Source organism: Geotrypetes seraphini, chromosome 3 (genome assembly GCF_902459505.1).
Source record: "Geotrypetes seraphini chromosome 3, aGeoSer1.1, whole genome shotgun sequence".
Lineage (NCBI taxonomy): Eukaryota > Metazoa > Chordata > Amphibia > Gymnophiona > Dermophiidae > Geotrypetes > Geotrypetes seraphini.
This window is the reverse complement of record NC_047086.1, coordinates 282,955,338-282,971,912: the sequence shown is the minus strand read 5'-3', so window position 1 is coordinate 282,971,912 and position 16,575 is coordinate 282,955,338. Positions and strand designations below refer to the sequence as shown.

The 16,575-nt window shown below is 42.2% G+C and overlaps 1 protein-coding gene across 2 annotated transcripts in view; it reads right to left on the bottom strand.

Annotated features, from left to right (window-relative positions):
* COG2 (component of oligomeric golgi complex 2) overlaps positions 1 to 16,575 on the bottom strand; it is a 158,012-nt gene that overhangs the window by 36,407 nt on the left and 105,030 nt on the right. For both annotated transcript variants that reach the window (XM_033938563.1, XM_033938562.1), the window contains exon 11: positions 7,427 to 7,488. In XM_033938563.1, coding sequence (XP_033794454.1) covers positions 7,427 to 7,488 — 62 coding nt within the window. The remainder of the gene's footprint in view (positions 1 to 7,426; positions 7,489 to 16,575) is intronic.

Sequence of the window (16,575 nt, the reverse complement as noted above, 5' to 3'; positions counted from 1 at the left end):
CCTTTTCAATGAGTCTCTAGAGTAGGGAGTGGTACTGGAGGACTGGAGAAGGGCGAATGTGGTCCCTCTCCACAAAAATGGAACTAAGGAAGAAGTAGGGAATTACAGGCTGGTAAGTCTGACTTCTGTGGTAAGCAAATTAATGGAAGCGCTTTTAAAAACAGAGTATGATCAGGTTTCTGGAATCCTGTGGATTACAGGACCAGAGGCAACATGGATTCACTAGAGGTAGGTCTTGTCAGACAAATCTGATCAATTTCTTTGACTGGATGACCAGAGAATTGGACAGAGGATGTGCGCTAGATGTGGTGTGTTTAGGTTTTAGCAAAGCCTTTGACAGTGTTCCATATAGACGTCCAATAAAAAAGCTGAGTGCCCTCGGGATGGGTCCCAAAGTGACAGGCTGGGTCAAAAACTGTTTGAGTGGAAGGCGACAAAGGGTAGTGATCACTCTGAGGAAAGGGATGTTAGCAGGTCCCGCATGAATGACTACTTCGAAAAATTGCGAGCCATGGGATTGAGCGTGAAATACTCAGGTGGATCAAAAACTGGTTGGCGGATAGAAAACAGAGAGTGGGGGTAAATGGACAACACTTGGACTGGAAAAGCGTCACCAGTGGAGTGCTGCAGGGTTTGGTGCTTGGGCCTGTGCTCTTCAACATATTTATAAATGACCTGGAAATTGAAACGATGAGCTAGGTGATTAAATTTGCAGATGATACAAAGTTATTCAGAGTAGTGAAGACACAGGAGGATTGTGAAGACCGTAATAGGATATAAACATGCTTGAGAAATGGACTGCGACATGGCAAATGAAGTTTAACGTGGATAAGTGTAAGATGATGTATGTCGGTAACAAAAATCTTGTACACGAATAATAATAATAATAATAATAACTTTATTCTTATATACCGCCAGCAATCTTGCGACTTCTAGGCGGTTTACATTAAATAGAAACTGTAAATACAATAAATACAGGACATCTGGTGCATTACTCGGAGAGAACCTCAGTAAAGAGACTTGTGAGTACTGGTCGACAAGTCGATTAAGCCATCCACGTAATGTGTGGTGGTGGCGAAAAGGGCAAACAGAATGCTTGGAATAATTAAGAAGGGGATCACAAACAGATCGGAAAAGGTTATCATGCCATTGTACCAGGCCATGGTGTGACCCCACCTGGAATACTGCGTCCAGCATTGGTTGCCGTACTTGAAGAAAGACACAGTACTACTCGAAAGGGTCCAGAGAAGAGCGACTAAAATGGTTAAGGGGCTGGAGGAGTTGTCGTACAGAGAGATTAGAGAAACTGGGCCTCTTCTCTCTTGAAAAGTGGAGACTGAGAGGGGACATGTTTGAAACGTTCAAGATAATGAAGGGAATAGACTTAGTAGATAAAGACAGATTGTTCACCCTCTCCAAGGTAGGGAGAACGAGAGGGTACTCTCTAAAGCAGGGATGTCCAACCTTTTGGCTTCCCTGGGCCGCATTAGCCAAAAAATTTTTTTCTGGGGCCACACAAATGTGCAAACGCTGCAGCAAGACAGAGGAGGGAGCTGGCAAGACAGTAAACACCCGGGGGCAGCAGAGGAAAACACTGCATCGCCCTCGACTAGGGCCGCACAAATTACTTCACGGGGCCGCAGGTTGGACACCTCTTCTCTAAAGTTAAAAGGGGATAGATTCCGTAGAAACGTAAGGAAGTTCTTTTTCACCTAGAGTGGTAGAAAACTGGAACACTCTTCCGGAGGCTGTCGTAGGGGAAAACACTCTCCAGGGATTCAAGACAAAGTTAGACAAGTTCCTGCTAGACCAGAATGCATGCAGTTAAGGCTAGACTCAGTTAGGGCTCAGGTCCTTGACCTAGGGGCTGCCGCGGGAAAGGACTGCTGGGCACAATGGACCACTGGTCTGACTCAGCAGCGGCAATTCTTATGTTCTTGGGCCTGTTCTTTTTAACATTTTTATAAATGATATTGCTGAAGGGTTGTCAGGTAAGATTTGCCTTTTTGTAGATGATACCAATATATGCAATAGAGTAGACATGCCGGATGGTGTGAATAACATGAAGAAAGACCTGGCGAAGCTTGAAGAATGGCCTGTAATTTGGCAGCTAAAATTTAATGCTAAGAAATGCAAGGTCATGCATTTGGGCTGCAAAAACACGAGGGAAGAACTTATGTGCACGACAGAAGTGCGGGACTTAGGTGTGATTGTATGTGATGATATTGGTTGAAAAGGTGACGGCGAAAGCTAGAAAGATACTAGGTTGCACAGGGAGAGGCATGGCCAATAGGAAAAAGGAGGTATTGATGCTCTTACTCAAAAGCTCATTGGCTACCCATTCTTCATCGCATCACTTACAAAACACTTCTGTTAACATTTAAAACCAAGCAGTCCAATTCACTCACATTTATTGACAAACTTCTCATTCCATATGCCCCCTCCCGGAATCTGAGTGCCACTACTCAAAATCAATTTTCTGTCCCCTCTATTCATGAACTATTTCTCGATTCTACCTGCAAAACCATTTTCTCACTCACTGCCCCCACGTTATGGAATGCCCTTCCGTTAGTTCTTAGACAAGAAACATATCTTAACAAATTCAAATGTAAACTGAAAACATTTCTTTTTAAAGATGCCTATTCACTCTGATTTCATTCACTCAGAGCCCTAACAGCTTCTATGCAGTCAGCAGTACCGAACTAAAATGCTAAAATGCTAAAGCCCCTCCGTTTCTTCCCTCCCTTTTAAGATTTTATTTTTTCATTGTATTTAAGCTCTTACTTTTTCCCATTTTTCCTTTTTGTTCCAGTAAGTCTATTTGTTCTGTCATCCCTCCACTTTTTACTTTTACTTTTTTGTTTTATCTTAACAATATTTTGATAATTGTAAACCGTTTAGGTATGTTTTTGATAAACAGTATATCAAAGATTAACCCCCCTCTTCTACAAAACTGCACTAGCAGTTTCTAGTGCAGAGAGCCGTGCTGAATGGCCTGTGCTGCTCCCGACACATAGGAACTCTATGAGCGTCGGAAGCAGCGCGGGCCATTCAGCGTGGCTCCCCATGCTAGAAACTGCTAGTGCAGTTTCATAGAAGAGAGGGTAAATAAACTTGGAAACTTCACAATTTCTTAATATTCCATCAAGACCATGTTCAGAGAGAAAATATCAAATACATTATAGTCTTACCAAAGGAAATCATCGGGGAAAAAAAGCCCCAAAATCTTTATCCTGAAATTTCAATAAACATTTACAAGGAAATTTAAAAAAATGTGTGGCACCCAAAGTCAAAAAGGCTTTGGGGCTCATAATCGAAACGGAAATACGTCTAAAAAACGGTGTAAATCAGCACTTAGACGATCAGTGAGACAAGTTGTCCAAGTGCCGATAATCAAACCAGGTTTTAGACGTATCTAAAAATGACTTAGGCCTTCATAGTGCTGCAATATGCCGAGCTAAGAGGAGCGTTTTAGGAGGAGTGGTGAGGGCGGGATTTGGGCGGGACATGGGACGTCCTAGACTTAGTTTTACAACACTGCCTAGACGGAACTTGGATGTTGTAACTTAGGCCATCTAAAACCAGGTCTAAGTCACAAGAAGGTATCCAAAGTGACCAGATAACCACTGTAAGGACAAAGTACAGACCCCTACACACTCTCCCAGCGATCACTGACCCCCCCTCCCCGCCATATAAATCATAATAACAACTTTACATATCTGCCTCCAGAACATCAGCACCTGCCCCCTCCCCCCCCCAGCAATTTAAATCGTAATAATAACTTTACATATCTGCCTCCAGAACATCAGCACCTGGCACAGGAAAGCCTAGTACAGCTGCACAGAGGTAGCTTAAGTGGTCTGGGGGTGGGCTAGTGAACCATGGAGAGGAGGACCCAGGCCCATAAGCCACTCTAACCACTGCATGCATGGTGAAACATGTGCACCGCCCGAAAACCTTTATGTACTACCATATAAGTGACACCTGCAGCTAGAAGGGCTATTGGGGTGGTAGATAGGTGGGTCTAGTGGGTTCTGGGGACTGTTTGGGGAGCTCACCATGACCTATAAAGTTGTTGTGGTGAGATGTGTATGTGGCACTCTTTTTGTGAAGTTCACAGCAGTGCCCTGTAAGGTACCCCACTACTCTGGTGCAATGTTTGGGTGTCCAGTCCATCACTTTGCTGACCCTGCCCACATCCAAAAAGTCTTTTTCTAGGCGTTTTTGACTTGGATGAATTTTTGGACGAAAATGGGGTATAAAGATGGACGACTTAGCGGTCTGAACGATCAGACAGCTGGACGTACAGTACAGTTAGACAATTTTCGGAAAAAAAAATATGATGGACATATTTTTCGAAAATGAAACCTTTTCCCATGTCTGACTTTGGGCGACTAGCATCTTAGGCCCAAAATGGACTTATACGTATCTTTTGATTATGCCCCTCTTTCCATCTAAGTTGTGTTGCTTTGGCCACATCTGGAAATATAAGAATTTTTGCTCCATAGAATTCAGCTATGAAATAAGTTTTCATAATTAAAGCCTTATCTGTTTAATTGGAGCAAACCATCAAAAGGGTGGACCTAGTTTGAATTACATCCTGAGAGTCTTCTAGAAAACCTGTAAGGTCAAATTCTGTTGTAGTCAATTGGTCCACCCCTTTCTCCACAAGAAATAAATAAAAAAAAGTACGCTCAGAGACTCAAAGACCAGTTGGGTGAACACCCCCACGTACTAGGTCTCACCATCCAATCACTGATTATTGCTTTTGAGATCTGGTTTACTTTCAAAGTTTTTTTTGAAGTTTCAAGTGAAGAGAAGCTTTGCGGTGGAAATTTGTGACAAATGCTTAAGAAACCGAAGGTGTTATAAATTATTTTGAATTTCGGAGTCGGGTTCCCTGAAACAGCCTGTGAAACATGGTCCGTGTTGGGACCCAAGAAACTATTATGAGATAGGTGCCAACTTTAAATAACGTTATACCTTTATGAGTGAGAAAGCAGTTACCTATCGTAACGGGTGTTATCCAGGGACAGCAGGCAGATATTCTCACTTGAGGGAACCCCGGTACGGATAGTATTAAAAGTGTACTGTCACTTTAAGTTTTAATAAACTTTGTGACTGCCCGCACCATGCATGTGTGAGTGCCTTCCCGCCTGACGTAGGCTCGCAGTACTTCAGTTCCATAAGCAAGCTAAGAAGCCAACCAGGGGAGGTGGGTGGGTTGTGAGAATATCCCAGGACAAGCAGGCAGCAGATTCTCACATGCTTACAACAAAGGGATGGTGGGAGTGTTGGCCATTAAGAGAATAAAATTGGAATACTGCTTGGTCGAAGTGACCATCCCATCTGGAAAGGATTCCAGACAGTAGTAAGACGTTAACATGTGACCTGAAGACCAAATAGCTGTTTTACAGGTTTCATCTATAGGAGTGGATAGTAGAAACAACTAAAGCTGCCACTGCTGGGACCTTGTGCTGTTACACGACCCTCGAGCTGCAGCTCAGCCTGAGCCCAGTAGAAGGCAATACAGGGTGCCCACCATATAGAACAAGTTCTTTTGGTTACAGAACAAACAAAAAACTAGGTAACAAAGAAGAGAAACCATTGAGATGTTGGATGTGGCTTACCCATTGAAAGAGCCATTGAGATGTTGGATGTGGCTTACCCATTGAAAGAGAAAAGCCACGGCTCATTTACAGAATAAAGTATAAAGAGCTGTTTCTCCAGTGAGAGAATGAGGCTTGGGAAGAAATCTGGAAGCACAAAATTGGAAGCATAAAATATTGCTTCAATTGAGATTCCATGACTACATTCAGTAGGAATCCAGGATAAGAGCTGTACAATTGTCATTTTATAAACACAAATAATAGAGCAAGGAACAAAACCCCTGTCTCCCCTCCCCTTCACAAATATTCCCTCCACTATCAAGAAAACTGAATAAGCCAAATTACTACAGAATACTACACTGAAAAATCATACTAACAGAATACCACAGTCACATATGGCAGGAATATTTTTAGGAGAGTGCATCTAGAGCAACTGTCCCTTGGTCAGAGAGAGCCCTAAGCCAGTTGGAAGCTAAAGAAGCATGGCCTGGGCTTTGCGGTTCCCAGTTATGTTTAACACAAGCACTAGCAGGATACATATTTCAAATCTGATATATTCTAATCATAAAATAGAAAATACAATTTTTTTCTACCTTTTTGTTGTCTAGTCATTTTATTCTTCAAATCATGTTAGTCTCAGGTGCTGGTCTCTGTTTTCTTTTGTCTTCTCAACTCACTTGCCAAGGTCTCCTGACCATTTGACATTTCTTCTTTCTCCATGCTCACCATCCATCTTCTATCTCTGTGTATGTATTGCTCCCCAAGTTCAGCATTTCCCTTCTCTATGTCTCCTATAAGTCCCTTTCTAGTATTTCCTCTGTGCCCATCTTCCTGCCTTCATTATTTCACCATTCTATGATCCCCTCCCTCTGTGTACAGTATCACTTCTCTATATTCCTATGCCCCCCCCCCTGTCCAGCATCTTCCTTCTGTATTTTTATTCTCCCCCATGCCTAGCCATCTCTCTGTGTCCATACACCCTCCCATGCAGCATTACCCAGGAAGTTAGATCAGAAGGAGGGACTCAATTGGAAGAAGGGCCCGGAGAAGGTCTGTGTCTGTGATGTTGCCTCTTCGTCCACGAAGCTTCTAAGAGGCTGGTAGGCCCAGGGTGGGAGGCATAAAAGGGCTGACCCAGGGGAGTCGCAGGGTTGGGTTTTTTTTCCGGTTTTGACCTGCAATCGGAAGCGAAAGAGTGAGGGAGCGAGGGAGGAGGACTGTTGGACCTGTGAAAGGAAGGTGGGAGGGGGGTTGATGGCCAGGAGGGGTGCAGAGGGAGGCGACTCGCAGCAGATCTTTAATGTGGGGACAAGACCATTTACCGCTCCGCAAGGCAGTGAAAAGCTTTGTTCCCGTACCCATGACAAACAGCCAATTTCTTTCCCCATTCCTGCAGGTTTGCCAAAGCTAGCCAAGGGAAACAGTTCCCATGTCATTCTCTAAAGGCCAGAATAGTTGAAGGTGGATGACACGCTCTGAAAACTGTTTTAGTTTGGTGTGCTTGAACTTTGGAATGTATGGATATTGCTTTCCTTTACTATTAACAAAGTTCTTGTTTCTTCTTTGTATTCATTTAGATTGTAAACCACTTTGACCTACACTGTTAGCTACAGGTGGTTTAACAAGCCTTGATAAATAAATGAATAGATACATATATACATACATTTCAGTGCCAATTTATAAAATTGCCCAAATGGTCATTTCTACCTATGTTGTCAAAAATTATTGTAATCCACTCTTGTGATGCCCACAGGAAGGATAGTATATGAAATATTAAATAAGCCATAAACCATTATGAATCGACTTTATAAATATACCTGGTGCTTCTTCAAGAGTTTCAGGCAATGCTTCTTCCAAGCTTCCAGCTATCTCTTTAAACCTAATGAAAGCAAAGTTTGTTTCAGTGTTTGTGAAATCCTTTCTACAGAATTAAAACACTTTGTTAGAATGAATAAACCCATTTCATAAAATATATACAGGTATATAACTATATCTACATATACACACTGTACACATACATATATACACTTTTCCCTCCGTATTCGCGGTGATAGGGGATTAACAGATCCGCTAATACAGAAAAACCGCAAATAGCTTTTTCATATGTTATTCGTGGTTTTCTATTAAAAACCATCATGAATATGGTGAAACCACACACAACTTGTAATGTCTTCAAATGTGTAGGAGTAGCTGCTGCTTCACGGCTTGCTTTTTCATTCTTCTTTATGTACCTAATGGCAGACTCATTAATGCCATAATGCCGAGCAACAGAGGAGGATGACTTTAGTCTCTGAAACATATCCAATAATTCAACCTTTTCTTGTAAGATTTTCACTTTTTTTCCCCTCTTGGGAGCACTTTCGGTAGCACCTGAATTCTTGCACTTTATAGCCATGGTGGGAGACATAAGAAGAACATAAGAACATAAGCAGTGCCTCCGCCGGGTCAGACCATAGGTCCATCCTGCCCAGCAGTCCACTCTCGCGGCGGCCCAAACAGGTCACGACCTGTCTGAATAACCAGAAGGGGCCCCCTTGCCACCTTGGTTTCCCATTGAAGTCCTATCTTCCCATCGAAGTCCTAATCCTCCGGTCTTGCACATTCACGACTTGGTTGGGTTTCCATACTTATTACCTGATTAGTTTTCTATACTTGTATTACATCCCAGCACCTCTCTCAGTATCCCACGATCCCTTTATCCCTCAGGAATCCGTCCAATCCCTGTTTGAATCCCTGTACTGTACTCTGCCTGATCACTTCCTCCGGTAGCGCATTCCAAGTGTCCACGACCCTTTGGGTGAAAAAAAAACTTCCTTGCATTTGTTTTGAACCTATCTCCCTTCAGTTTCTCCGAATGCCCCCTCGTACCTGTTGTCCCCTTCAGTCCGAAGAATCTGTCCCTATCCACCCTCTCTATGCCCCTCATGATCTTGAAGGTCTCTATCATATCTCCCCTGAGCCTCCTCTTTTCCAGAGAGAAGAGCCCCAGCCTATCCAACCTCTCGGTGTATGGGCAGTGTTCCAGCCCTTTTACCAGTTTCGTTGCTCTCCTTTGGACTCTCTCAAGTACCGCCATGTCCTTCTTGAGGTGTGGCGACCAATACTGAACGCAGTATTCCAGATGTGGACGCACCATCGCTCGATACAATGGCATGATGACTTCCCGCGTCCTGGTTGTTATGCCCCTCTTTATGATGCCCAGCATCCTGTTGGCTTTTTTCGAGGCTGCTGCGCACTGTGCAGATGGCTTCAGTGATGCATCCACCAGCACACCCAAGTCTCTCTCAAGTCTGCTGTCTCCCAACAATGCCCCGCCCCCCAATTTGTAGTTGAACAACAGGTTCTTTTTTCCTATATGCATGACCTTGCATTTTTCCACGTTAAAGCGCATTTGCCATTTGTTTGCCCAGTCTTCCAGCTTGTCCAGGTCCCTTTGCAGGTCCTCACACTCCTCCCTGGACCTAACTCTACCGCACAGTTTGGTATCGTCTGCAAATTTTATAACCTCGCACTTTGCCTCCTTTTCCAGGTCATTGATAAATATGTTGAAGAGTAACGGCCCCAGCACCGATCCCTGTGGCACACCGCTCGTGACTCCCCGCCAGTCAGAATATTGGCCCTTCACTCCGACCCTCTGCAGTCTACCCGACAACCAGTGCTTGATCCATCTGTGCACATCCCCTCCCACCCCGTGGTTCCACAGCTTCCTAAGCAGCCTTTCATGTGGCACCTTGTCGAAAGCCTTTTGAAAATCGAGGTAAATGATGTCTATGGGTTCCCCATTGTCTACCCGACTGCTTATTCCCTCAAAGAAGTACAGAAGGTTCGTTAAGCATGACCTTCCCTTACAGACCTGGCCTGTTTCTGAAGGAGAGGCAAAACACAGTGAAGAAAGTGCTGGGAATTAGCGATTTTCTCTGTGCAAGCTGGGATTCGGCAATTTTTTCTGTGCAAGCTTCTATATCAGCGGTCACTAACAAAAAGTTGTCCATGTTGGTAATGTCACACTGATCTAGTTTTAACATAAAATCAGTGGAATTTCTTATAAATGAGGCCGCCAAAGGGACAAAGGGTTGTGAAAAGGTGTTCACATATATAATAATAATAATAATTTATTTCTTATATACCGCTATACCGTGAAGTTCAAAGCGGTTTACAGTAAAGATACATTTTTACAGTACATGGGATACAAGTGGTTTACAATAAAGATACATTTTGTCAGGACGTGTTATGCAAGGGGAGAGAGGGTAAGAGTTAGTCTCAAATCTAGAATTGGGGAGGCGAGGTAGAGAGGAGTTCAAGTAAAGAACCTTTCAATGAGATAATGTTACAATTTAATGAGTGATGTATGTTTTAGTAATATAAATCTAATTATGGCTATATGTTTTAATGTCCCTTGTGCAAGTTGTCTCCAAAAATTTGATAGAAATGTGGGACAAGGTAGAATGTACAAGATATTATGTATATCTAATTGGGGGAGGGGTTACTGTTTGTTCACTGTCAGTGAAGGCTTTGAAGTGGGTTAGAGATAACGGGTTAATTAATTATAGTAAGGGGCATATTTTATGTTTGGTTATTTTTTGCAGTTCAGCAACAGTTGTAGTACCCCCAGATGAAGGCTGATTGGGCTGAAATGCTCTGGACGAAGTAGGGCGTCGGGTAGTTACTGAAACACCTACAAACTTTGGCACAGGCAAATGGCCATTTAGATAAGTTTTGCTGTTCTTTTTATTGATATACATATATATATATTTTGGCATATTGAAACCTGTTATTGCCTTTAAGCATGAAAATGAAATGAAATAAAATATTTGTGGGACATCCTTGGGGTGGGTTGGGTCTGGTTTTTTTTTTCAAAAATTCTTGAGGCTTACATAAGAGGCGGGCTGTTTTTAATTGGATTGTCATGTGTTTAGTGGTTTATCTTGTTCTTCTGTTGCGGCATGTTCTGCCTCTGTATTGCCTGCATGTCTTTGCAATTTTGTTTTGCATTATTGGACCTTTGCCTGTTTCTGTTGTGGTCTCTTGAATAAAAATGATGTTCCAAAAAAACAACAACTTTTTATCCTGGTTAGATACAAATAAAACTAATAATTAAGGGTGGGATGGGGGTTTGATGTACATGATTATATGGCGTGTTATCAATCCAGGATAAGGACCTGAAATAACATAAGTTATAAGAGGTTCTATGTACTGAGCTGGTAGCCTCTTTATAATATTTCAACCTCCTAGTTAATATTTATACTTAGGAAAGTTTGTTCTAAAGCTGGGGTATTGTATGAACGGTTTAAGAAGCGTATTAGTTGTATATCACACTAAATGAGTGATAAATTTTGACACATGCACATTTGGCTACACAAGATATTACAGCTTTGTATACAAATATCCCTCAAAATCATGCTTTTGAAGTTATTGTTTATCTAAAACTTCTATACCACTAATGACTATGAAGTCAATTTAGAGTGGTTTACCATGAGCAGCTTTGATGGAAATATGAACAACTAGTGTTTAAGCCCGTTACATTAACGGGTGCTAGAATATATGGCTGTCTGTCTTTCTTTCTTTATGTCTCTCTCCCTGCTCCTGTCTCTTTCTTCCTTTCTTTCTGTCTCTCTCCCTCCTGCTATTTTTCTCTCTCTCTTCCTGGCACTCTTTGTCTGTCTGTCTGTCTCTCTGGTCCCCTGTGTCTTTATTTCTGTCTGTCTCTCTCCCTGGCCTCCTTTGTCTGTCTGTATTTCTTTCTGTTTCTCCTCCCCCCCCCCCACTTTCCTTTGCAGAAGCAGCAGCAGTATTTCCCTTCCCCTCCAGGTCCCTGTGAAGTAGAAGCAGCATTTCCCCCCCCCCACTCCCTTCTCCCCCCTCTTTCCTTTGCAGAAGCAGCAGCGGTATTTCCCTTCCCCTCCAGGTCCCTGTGAAGCAATTCCCTTCTCTCACCGTAAGCTGTCCTGCTCCGTTCGGTCCCTCCTTTCTCTTAATGCGATCTGGCCTGCTCCGTTCGGCCCCTCCCCCTTCCCTTCCCATGGGCTGGCCTGCTGCGGCCGAAGGTTTTTGTTTCAAGTTTTAAAAGTGCCGGCGGCGGCTCCTCTCACGCTGCTGATCCTCCAGGTTTTTTTCGGCGACTCCTCCTGTTAAAACTCCCCCCCCCTCCTCCCGCAACCGCTCCTGTTCAAAGCGGCCTGCTGAGGTTCGCGGCCGCTGTAACGAACCTCGCAGGCCGCTCTCCAACTCGGTAGCATGTTCCCTCTGACGCGATTGCGTCAGAGGGAACGTGCTACCATGTGGAGAGCGGCCTGCGAGGTTCGTTACAGCGGCCGCGAACCTCAGCAGGCCGCTTTGAACAGGAGCGGTAGCGGCTGTTGCAGGAGGATTGGGGGGGGGGAATTAGTGAGCGGCGGCAGGACCATGAGGCGGGATTGAGTTTTTCGGCTTCCCCTATCTGGGGAAACCGCCGTGCCGAACTGAGCTGCGCGTGGGGCCGTAGTAAGCGCGGGGCATGCTGCAGTCTTGTCGGCCACGGACATACGGATCATGGAAGCACGCTGATAAGACTGCGCATGCGCCGCCTACGGTTTTATTATATAGATAACTTCAGTAATGATAGCACAATACATGAGCTACAATATATGAACTATAGTCAAGAAGTAACACAACCCTGCTGGAGTTATGTTAAAATAGCTTAGTAATGGTGTTAAATACAGAATTAGATTGTTTCTGAGATGTCCAGCATACATATAGATGTATAAATCATTTACCTAGTCTATCCGCTGATTGACTTAACAATAAAGAATACTATAACCCTATATCCCTTCATTTTACCTATTTATATAATTAACCTCTATAAATATACAAGGTCTGACAATTAAGTTCATGAACTTGCCAACGTACATTTATATTGGCAGAACTATACAAACAGCTTGGTAAGGTTTCATAACATAGAAACATGATGGCAGATAAAGGCCAAATGGCCCATTTAGTCTGCCCATCCGCAGTAACCATTATCTCTTTCTCCCTCTGAGAGATCCCACATGCCTATCTCAGGCCCTCTTGAATTCAGACACAGTCTCTGTCTCCACCACCTCTTCCGGGAGACTGTTCCATGCATCTACCACCCTTTCTATAAAATAGTATCTCCTTAGATTACTCCAGAGCCTATCACCTCTTAACTTCATCCTATGCCCTCTCATTGCAGAGTTTCCTTTCAAATGAAAGATACTTGACTCATGTGCATTTACATTATGTAGGTATTTAAACATCTCTTATCATATCTCCCCTCTTCTGCCTTTTCTCCAAAGTATACAGATTGAGATCTTTAAGTCTGTCCCTATATGCCATATGATGAAGACCACACACCATTTTAGTAGCCTTCCTCTGGACCGACTCTCCATCCTTTTTATATTTTTTTGAAGATGCGGCCTCCAGAATTGTACACAATATTCTAAATGAGTTCTCACTAAAGTCTTATACAGGGGCATCAATACCTCCTTTTTCCTTTTAGCCATACCTCTCCCTAGCAACCTAGCATCCTTCTAGCTTTCGCCGTCACCTTTTCAACCTTTTTGGCCACTTTAAGATCATCACATACAATCACATCCAAGTCCCACTCTTCTGTCATGAACATAGGGTTCTTCACCCCCCTAAACTGTACCGTTCCATTAGGTATATCAGTATCTCACAACTGTGCTCATGTCAATGTGTGGCAGTGTCTTGCTGAGTGGTGTTCATTATTGTTGTTGCATGTTTTTGTGTGCCATCGCGAGAATGTTGGAGCTTGAATTAAAGAAACGAACAAATATTAGATTTCTTGTTAAACTTGGCAAGAGTGGAAGTGAAATCAAGGACATGTTAATCCAAGTTTATGGGGATAATACCATGAAAAAAACGGCAGTGTACAAATGAATTAAATGTTTTTCTTAGGGGAGAGAAAGCGTCACTGATGAAGAGAGGTCAGGGAGGCCAATAACGAGCAGAGCTGACGAAAACATTGCAAAGATTTGTAGAATTATGTGTCAAAATCATCGGCTGACTGTGAGAAACATAGCAGACCAAGTAAACAGAAAAATCTTAACTGAAAATTTTGGCATGAGAAAGGTATGTGCAAAAATAGTCCCTCGTGGCTCTTGCATCATGACAATGCACCAGCTCACACAGCACTGTCTGTGAGTGAGTTCTTAGCCAGTAAACAAATAACTGTATTGGAACATTCTCCCTGCTCACCTGATCTGGCCCCCAATTACTTTTTTCTTTATCCAAAGATAAAGGAAATATTGAAAGGAAAACATTTTGATGACATTCAGGACATCAAGAGTAATACGATGACAGCTCTGATGGGCACTCCAGAAAAAGAGTTCCAAAATTGCTTTGAAGGATGGACTAGGTACTGGCATTGGTGCATAGCTTCCCAAGGGGTGTACTTCGAATGTGACTATAGTAATATTCAGCAATGAGCTATGTAGCACTTTTTCTAGGATGAGTTCATGAACTTAATTGTCACACCTCATACATACTTAAACTTATAGTTGCCATTTAAATGTATCATAATTTCAATTTCTTTTGTATATCCTGCTTCATCCTAACATGTATAAACTGTGAAGTAGTGAGCTAATTCCACCATATTAATTATTCCCCCCCCCCCCGGATGATCTTATATTAATTAAAGTAGACTGAGAAAAGGAAGGTCTTCATTACTTTCTTGAAGTTTTGGTATCTTTTTCAAGTTTTAATTCCTTTGGTAGGGAGTTCCACCACATTGGAGCCACCACTGAGAACATTCTTTTCCCAACACTTTTGTATTTGATGTCTTTGAAAGATGGTATTTCCAACAAGTATTCTTGACTCGAGCAAAGTGTGCATGTTGTAGTAAGTTTGTGTAGTCTAGTTGCTAAGTTATGCGATTCTGAAAGATGAATGATTTTGTATGTCAACAACATGATCTTGAATTTCACTCTTTCAATAGGGAGCCAGTTTAATTCTTTCAGAATCAGAGTAGCACTTGTATGTTTCGATTTTCCCAGCAGAAATCTTGCTGCTGCATTCTATACTATCTGTTTGATCCTGTACTTAGAACACCTAGCAGGATTACATTGTAGTAGTCCAAAATAGAGAGTACCAGGGATATTATTACACTGGCATTGCTTGAAAGTTTAGATATGGTTTCAGTCCTCTGACCCAGTAGAGTTTGCTATAAGCATTTTTCACAATGCGTTGACTTTGTATTGACATGTCTAAGTTTGGGTTCAACCATACCCCTAGGTTTCGCACACTCTCCATGGATGATTTTATGGTATTTCCATTCCGTGTTACTTAATATCTTGGGCAGTTCCCTCCCCATCTGTTAATTAGAAGTAGTTCAGTTTTATCCTTGTTGGCTTGTTGGTTTATCCATTTGTATGGAACCAACTGAAGATCTCCAGGACCATCTTAATCCTCAGTTTAGTCTTCACATCCCATTTCTTTAGTGAGATGATTAATTGGACATCATCCTTGTAGATGTAACATTTCCAACTCAGTTCTCTGATGAATTTTCCCAATGGTTGGAGAAATATGTTGAATAGCATTGGAGACATAGCTGATCCCTGTGGTACTCCCTATGTCTATTTCTTTCCAGTTGTTCGTGCCACCCTGCCATTCAACTCTTGTTAGTCTTTTGGAAAGAAAGCCTCTATCCATGTTAAGACTTTTCCTTTAAGGCCCAATTCAATGCATCTTTTTTTTTTTTTTATTTAACCAATTCAATGCATCTTGATCTTAGCCGTTCATGTTGGATTACGTCATAGGATGCTGAGAGGTCTAGGAGCTCTAATAAAGCATCTTCTTCTTTAGCAAAGTGTTTAAGGACCGAGTTCTGTACTGCTACTTACACCGTCTCTGAACTCAGGTGTCTTCTGAACCCTGATTAGGCCTGGTCTAGCTTTGATGTGTTTTCTATAAAGTCTGATATTTGTTGACAGGCCATTTTGTCTTTAAGTTCAGCTATCCATGGCTGGTTAGCTACTGGCCTATATAGTTGGAAAGATCCTCTAGGACTTTTCCTTTATTTTTTAAAGCAGATTTGATGACCGCAAGTTTTCATTTAAGTGGTAATGATTTGTTTAAAATTTCTGTGAAGTAGGTTAGTCCCAGGCCCTCACGATCTCTTATTAGGTATACTGGGCATGGGTCAAGGGATAGTGAGCCAGGTTTTACTCTTCTCAAAAGTTTCTTTACTTAGTTCTCTGTGATTGGTTTGAATTCTTCCATTGAGTCTCATGTTTCCCTCATATGTATGTCTGTTGATACATTGTTAATAATGCCATTGTCTGACTGGATTTTCTCTGTGAAAAAATTGTTGAAATCTTTACTAGTTAGGTTGCATTTGATGGTAGTTTCTTTTTGGTTTTTCCCCAGTAACCCATATACTACTTGGTATAGTGATTTTGTGGAATTCCCTGTTTCAATAATCTTTTTGGAAAGGAATTCTCTCTTTTCCTCTCTTATCTTTTTGATATAAATTTTGTTGACTCTAAAATACAGGTTTTCCTAACTTCCTCATCCTCGTCTGATTTTCTCTTTTTTCTTTCAAAGTTTCCTTTTCTCTCTTTTTAGACTCATGACTTCCTCTGATGGGATGAAACCATCTTTTCTCTTGTTAGACTTCAGCAATTTTAATGAAGCAATCTTCTCTAGACTATTGTCCAGTGCCTCATCCCAGAGTCTCACCCGTTCTGTGAAGTCTGTGATTGCTAGTTTTACTTCGCTGAGGTGTGTTTCCATTCTGTTTTTGAACTTGGAGCTATCAATGAATCCTCTCCCTATTTTTGTCTTAATCCGGACGTTTTTAACTGTGTCCTACCTTCTGGTTGTCTAATTCTAAAGTTTATTAAGTCATGGTCTGTCCATAGCACTTTCATAGATGTAGGGGTTACAGTTCCTAAATCTTCCTCCCTGCCAAACAGTACATCAAAAGTATGTCCTTTAATATGTGTTATAT